At 36.9% G+C, this 7628-nt stretch overlaps 1 protein-coding gene across 1 annotated transcript; it reads right to left on the minus strand.

Moving 5' to 3' along the window:
* Positions 1-5886: 5886 nt before the first annotated feature.
* Smp_032120 (hypothetical protein) lies at positions 5887-7628 on the minus strand. Its single transcript, XM_018790355.1, has 6 exons — positions 7564-7628; positions 7026-7092; positions 6880-6984; positions 6545-6845; positions 6288-6509; positions 5887-6120 (listed from the first exon to the last, which is right to left on the minus strand). The coding sequence occupies exons 4-6, from the start codon at positions 6704-6706 to the stop codon at positions 6004-6006; spliced, it is 501 nt and encodes a 166-aa protein (XP_018646362.1). The 5' UTR covers positions 6707-6845; positions 6880-6984; positions 7026-7092; positions 7564-7628; the 3' UTR covers positions 5887-6003.

Genomic DNA, 7628 nt, shown 5'->3' on the forward strand with positions numbered 1-7628 from the left:
ATTTCAAATGTACGATGTAAAATAATAAGATACAGCTTGGTATAATAGTTTTAACATTATTTCATTCTCAAAACTTTTCATCCACTCTTGACAGTTCTTTTTCATAATTAATTGATGTCTTGATATTGAGACAGTGCGAATTCCCAAGAAATGACAGCGATCTCTAACTAAAAGCTACTATCAGTGAACCAACAACTGGAAGTCAGGTACTTTTGTGAAAGTATTTACTATTTTTAGAACCTTAACATTATCTCCTGACAATTCTCTTGATAAAAATAACTTACCACTCAAAGTAAAGACCCAAATAAACAGCACAAACTATCAAAACACTGATTTAGGAATATTCCCAAAGAAACGTGGGTAAACACAGTCAGTAAGGAGGTACCAGTTCACCTGAAGCTTATGACTCGCTTTATGCATGAATATGAATAAAGCCGCAGAAAACTAAACTTGAACATTATAAATCTAATCTAAAAAGTGTAAGCGAAGATAGAAGAACGTTACTTTTGTTTCAAAGAACAGCGGTTGTGAACATTAAACCATAGTTCACACAAAGTTATTGTATGACTTTGAGTAAAGAGGAGGAATAGTTTCATCTTTAACACGAACATAAGTAAAAAAGATTATCACCTTCACGTCAAATAACGCTCGTCAGTAAGATAGTAGAGGAGTTATGAAGCCCTATCTTACCTCGTCATTACTCTGACTTCTCTTACAAGCATTCGTCAAAAGTGGCCAACCAAGACAGTTCAAGCAAAGTTGACCGATTTAATATAGAAAAAGATGATCGGATAGATAACTTCCAGTCCAAGAACTACATTCTATTTGCATGATTCACATTCTTAATGATGTTCAATTCCACTGAAAAGTGATGACAATTACTTGTCGAGATGACTTTTCCTAAGTCATAAGGATTGGTGATGATAAGTTTGGGGGCCATTACCGAGAACAAACTTTTGATACAAGCTTGTATTAACAATAAAGTGTATCGACACAAGTATGGAAATATATGAAACTAGATCTAAAACTCAAAAAAAAGTTTGTGGACTGTTTGTCGTTCAAAACAGAGCCTTTAAACATGCTTAAGTACTAATGATGAGTCGAAAGACCATGACAGACCCATATTGTTTCTGGGTGTACATTAGCCCTGAAATTTACCTTCAAAAATAAGATTTGTTGAGTCTGTTTAAATGAATTAAGATCCCAGGCCAACAACTGTTATGCTTCTTGATATATGGGCTGCTTTCTATTTGTTGAGTAGGACTAGTTTCTGCTGGAGGGTTTGCTTGAGTTTACTAAAATCTTAAAGGCTCTTTGCATAAACACCTGAAACAGAGTAAGGGCTTACAACCAATTTCCTACATCTTTTTATCTAAGCAGTGTGATTAGACAGGATTATCGAATTCCACCATTCGTCTTCAACTTTACGATCGATGACGTTTCTGGAAACAACTGATGTAAGTAGATAGTAATGGTGTAAATCTGTTATCCTGAGGAAGATTTTTCGATTTTTAGAAGACGGGTGATATTGGCTTGGTGTGTGATGATACGCGATCTATGAAAATCGCACTTAGTGGATTGCCAATTAGCATCCATGGTTATTATATGCATTTTAAACCTGAATACAAGCTACTTTTACAACATTGAGAGTGGCCTGTACCTGTACTCACTCTTGGTAATGAGTCACCAGATGTAGCCGAAAAGTTGCTGCATCTATGCACTTGTGTTCAGGGACAGTGATGATGACTTAATTGGTATCACTGTCTTCAAACACCGGCTTTGGTGGCTTGGATATATACCACAGACGTCCCAGTGGCCTCTATATGGTGTAGTATTTGCCAACACCAGGAAGCGGTGGAAAAAGCAGTGACCAGTTTATGGTATACCGCCGTGATATGAAAGAAAGCTGTGTACGACTGGTACCTGTCGATTCATGACAATATTCTGATTGGGAACCTAAAGATGGTGAAACTCAGTGGCTTGAGATGTCATCAAACGTGTCTCTGAGTATGAGACATTGACGATTCTGCTGTAGTTTTATTTTATATTATTTACTAAAGGTGAGATAAACTCCCCGCAATAATTCTTTCTGATTATATTTTCAAGGAAATCGTTTTTTTGACTATGTAGTACTCTCATTCATTTATTTTTATTGACTTATTTGTTGTTAATTACACTCTTCGTCCTTCCTGTAACTCTTCACATTCTCATTATTATTGTTACTATTATTATTATAGGGAAAATTGTTCAGTTGGGAATAAATATAACCAGAATAAATTCTTTTAGTAAAGTTACGTTCACTATTTATGAAGAAAGTGAAATAAAGTTAAAGTAGGATAGCTACTAGCTTCTATCCTGAGTCATATCTGGTAAAGTCTCAAGCCACTGTGTTGGATCATCTCTAGGAAACCAACCAAGGAGTCGTGAAGGACCGATAGAAGCCAGTCCTGTACAGCTTTCTTTCATACCACGACACCATGTCATACACTGACCACCTCTCCGCTTTTTCCAACCAGTCCCAGTGTCGACAAATAATGCACGATGTGGAATTCTCTGGGACGACATTCGTAGGAAATTTCCAAGCCACGGAATTCGACTTTTCAAGATAGTGACACTAATTAAATTATCGTCTCTGTCCCCGAACACACGACGCTGAATCTCTGCATTACTAACATGGTGTTGTCACCAGATGTCAGCTATCCTTAAGAGACAACAATGATCAAACATAGAGTCATCTAAGCTCCTCAACTCGGAGAGGCCAGGTTTCACAAGCAAAGAGCAAAACTGCTCCCATCGATGAGTTGTGGATCCGACCTTTTACAGTCAGACTAACATCATGAAGGCTTTAAAGATGGCCCAGATTGGCATTTATTTGAACACATAAATATTGATACAAACGAACATGGAATACATTTGCGCTACACAAGTCACTTAGGAAATGCACTCTTATGGCAGCCGGTGACCAATAATTGGTTCATACCCATTTGTTCCCTCAGGATCCTGGAACCCATGCGCACCATTGGTTTGGAATCATAGTTTACCAAAACCTCTACGTGGATTCTCAATATCTACCAACCCGATTAAGGCGCCCGACATTTGTTTTTCGTCCTCTCAATTTCGTAAACAACACCCTCGTTGAGAGAAGTGAGTGGGACTTCCGTGTCAGTGGCTGTATGCACATGGCCTTGTGAAAGCACTTCGAGAGGGGGAGCTGACTCTCCCCATCCTCGGCAGGACCAGGGCATTTGAGGCTCCAAATTGGTACAAGCTGCTCTGACTTTCAGCATACGTGAATTGATCTCACAATTCACGCCAACACCAGCACTTATGCAGCTACCCAGATACACAAACTTCTCAACTACTTCTATCTGCTCACTACCCAAGAGTGAGTGCAGAATCAGGGTCCTTTGAGTCTTGTGGGAGTACTTTTTATCTACAAGGAGTACAGCACATGCCATACCTATGAATACTGATTGCCAACTGATTAAATGCGGATTACATGGCTTGAGTACTAAAAAATTTATGAGGGTATTGAGAGGAAAGCTACCGGCCGGTAGCTTGAAGGCCCACTGCGCCGGTCTCCTTTGAAAATTGATGTAATGTGTATCAGCTCCCAATTGTCTGGGAGTGTGCCTCGATATAGCCGAGGGTTGTGATGGACGAGACATACATCAGAGTCGTCTTCAGCTCGACGGATTCTACTTCTGGTTATCTTTATCTATATTGAACCGATACCAGTCAGAATAAATACCATGCTTAAAAAAGGAATTCTAGCTCTGTTTATTTGGCTTTCTCTCCACAACAGTAAGATAACTGGGGAATTTCTCCATCAGCTTGACTTGACAGTTTTCTTTACTACTGACAATACATCAAACGCTAAGATTTCCCACAATGTTGTTTTAGTTGGTTCACGATTTCTTATTGAGTACTAACGCTCAAAGCTTGGGAGTTGGATATAAGCGATAAATTAAATTTTGTCTACTATACTTTCAGCAGTTCACCACAATTCGGGCTGCTTTACTCGTTGAATATGCTTCATAGAAAATGAAGTTTTGGTCGAATGCTTATAAATTAAAGAACGGAAATAAATAAAAGTAAATCTACAGCTTTCTAACTTATTCAAATACTGAGTTTATCATCAAACAAAACTTACTTTAAAACTCAGCAGATGTGTTTGTTGTGATTTTATTGTTCAAATTCAGAACTATTTAAAAAAACAACTGGGAACTTTACCTTTAAACGGTTTACTCTACTTACAAATTATCATATAAGAGATGCGGACCTAATATTATGTTTTTGACCGGATCACAGAAATATTAAAGTATTTCACTGATACAATCTGATATACTGCCTCTGAACATCCTTTAGTGTGGAATGATTTAAGTCTCATAGAATGACTTATTGTGAATACGACTTGAACACAATGATTTTACAAAAACCTAAGTGACAAAAAGAGAGATTAACTAAGGCTATATAAATTCCAAGAAACCCTACACTAGAAGAATAACCATCGTGGAGGCTTTGAATATAAACCTATATATATATATATATATATATATATATATATATATATATATATATATATATATATATACGTTACCAGTGAAAGATTTGCTTGAAAGACATTTTTGTCGCAGCTAGCGTAAGACTATAGATCATGATGTACCAAAAATCCGAGATCATCTTAAACCTGTGATACCTCTAGAAGCGAGGTACCTAAGTTATACGTGTATTCTGAAGCATGTCTCGAATAAACTATTTTACACTTTGAGGTGCTAAAAGTAAGTCAATTGTTATCTGCTCAAATTTGAGGGTGAATCGGATCCTCCAGAAGTCCCAGATTATCCTCTTGGTTGCAAACTTCTCTCCAAAGTTTCACGTTGCAAAAAACTAATAAATCAGACGACACTTGTCCTGGAAGGTCAATTATATAAATTAAGAATAGGTCCCAGAACTGAACCATGGATAACTTCACTAGGAAATTTTGTAGCCTAAGAAAAAGCGAAGCTTACCCTAACCCTAAAAAGTCTATTACTTAAACATTACGTAAACCAACCTATTGATAGTGACTTAGTGCCTAGCATTTTGAGCTTACTGATGAGACATAGGTGATTGACTCGATCAAAAGCTCTTCAGAATTCAAGGTATATGGCATCAACCTGCCCCTTTCGATCTGTTATGTCCCGATAAGAATAATGAATGGTAACCTTTTAGGATCCATTTATGGACCAATATTGTGCATATATTTTTTATCGTATAATCGTTATATAACTAAACTATTTATATTCGTGTTCCTCTTATCATAAGCTTTGTTTTGACTTATGAACTATTATTACACGATTTACCATTCCTGAGTTATACCCAGTCTATTAATTGCTGTTCCCTCTATTTACAGCCACTTTTGGCTAAATCTTGTACAAATGTTATTTTCTATTTTATGGTACGATGTGATCTGTCTGGTTGGTACGTAAACCCAGTAAGTTTGAGATGAATGATTCATATTGAAGGGGCTGAGATTGGTGTTCTGGACTTAACTGGCTTGGCTAGGCAGGAAGCAGGATTGATAAAGGCTCTAGACTGCTCGTACGGGTTCCGTGTGTCATTGATCTAACCGATAGTTCACTGTATTCTAATAAGCGGCCACAAGATATAACAACTGAAGACAGGGTAAAAAACGAACCAAAGTCAGCCTGCCTCGTTAGAGTAAAAAGAAGTTTATGGATAACAAGTAGTTACGTAGACCGTTGAATATAAGGGCCTCAATAAGGATACAATATAAAACAATAAGGCGCAAAGTCATCAGAAGTTTTGCTTTACGTAACCAGAATATTATCAGAATCAGTGAACAAGCAAACAAATATTTAAGGTTAAATGAGAACAGAGAGTCAGATTTGCCATTTATTTGACTCATAATATACATTATAGCATTTAGGTACCACTGGGATAATGAAAATATAAAGTGGAGGTACGAAATGACACATTTTATCTAGGCATTCTTATAATTTATGGAATCGTCTCAGCATTGCGTGTGGGGACCAAGCGGATATGGACATGAATAGCACCTTTGGTCCGCGATTCTTCTCGTATTGAATTTTTTTCATTTTCTACTTGAGATATAATCTGGAAAATAAGATGCATAAAAAATATCTTAAAAGACGTTTGGTATGATTTTATTGGTTTTGGAAATCCATTGAACACGGTGCTTTTACTTCTGGACTGAAAATTTTAGAATAAAATGTACTTCACAAACTAAGTGGTGATAAAAACTTCAGAAAATATCGACTCACATGTTTCTTAGTTGAACAGCTACTCGTGTAAGTTGATATTTTGAGGTGCCCAGGGTACAGCCGATGACTTAAATGTAGAGCCAGCTCAGCTGTCCTCATAATACTAAGCGGTCCTATACCGTGAATCCAAAATTCAGATGGTTTTGAGGGATCAAATTGAGATGAACTATGATATTTATATAATAAACGATCCACGTGACGACTTATGTAAAGCACCTGGCTCTACAAAAGGCATAATTTCTTTATTTGTACATTACCATAAATCCAGACTTTGTAGATATGAAGATATGCCGAGATCCAGATGAAGAAGTGTAAATACAAGGGGTTTCGCCGATGACAGCATCCTCAGCTAGCAAGTCTGTAACCTCCCAAACAGACCCGTTGGGAGGGCATTCATTATCCCTCAGTGATATTTTCATTACAGTCTACCAGGTGGTATGTTAAACGACAAACGATCCCCCAATTCACCCCAGCTAACCCGGAAATTTAGGAAAGTAACAATCCAAACGACAAAGACAACTGTCCAAGACAGTGCTCCAATTAAACTGAAAGTGACGTCTACAAATGAAGTTTTAATAAAATATTTCGGTACATTTCCTAATCAGTTTATATTCTGGATATGCCTGTGGGGCAGACAACTCTTTTAGAAAACAAAAAACGTTAATCCACCAGAGGAAAGGAAGAAATCCGATTCCGGCTAGTAACAAAATTGGATTTTCGAAAACTAGAATAACCTACCAAAGAAGTAAGTACGACTGAGTTTGAGCTTATCTTCACCAGTAAGGTGTTTTATATCCATAAAAGCCTAGAAAACAAATGATGAAAGCTTAAGATAAGGAACATCAATATAATTATTTGGAGGACTGTCAGGCGGTAGTATTGAGTAGGATTTCAAAACTCTTGTAAATACTTACTGAAATATCATACAAATATCATATTATAGTTATAAATTCATACATAATCAACCACTATTTGAAAGCATATGCTTTCGACTAAATATCGATGATCGAATGACAGACAATTATCTGATGTTCTAAATTTTGTTATATATTTTGGGTTACCTTGAAATGTCAAAAGCTACTATTGGCTGACGGGTGCACAAAATACCAAAATTAAAAGTTTTCGGTCGAAAGGGTAATCAAAACTCAATGTGCTGTGTTCTAATGTAGTTTGTATCACAACTTGAATGAACTTCCACATAAGTAGTAAAAAAATGGTTACGCTAGGCATAAAGAGGATGATGGACAGCACCCTAAAAACCACTTAGACTACTTACAAGGGTTATTTGGTTTGCAGGACATAAACTGATTCCCTCGACACTTTGAGATGACACGCACGACG

The sequence above is a fragment of the Schistosoma mansoni genome (genome assembly GCF_000237925.1).
Source record: "Schistosoma mansoni, WGS project CABG00000000 data, supercontig 0125, strain Puerto Rico, whole genome shotgun sequence".
In the NCBI taxonomy this organism is placed as follows: Eukaryota; Metazoa; Platyhelminthes; class Trematoda; order Strigeidida; family Schistosomatidae; genus Schistosoma; species Schistosoma mansoni.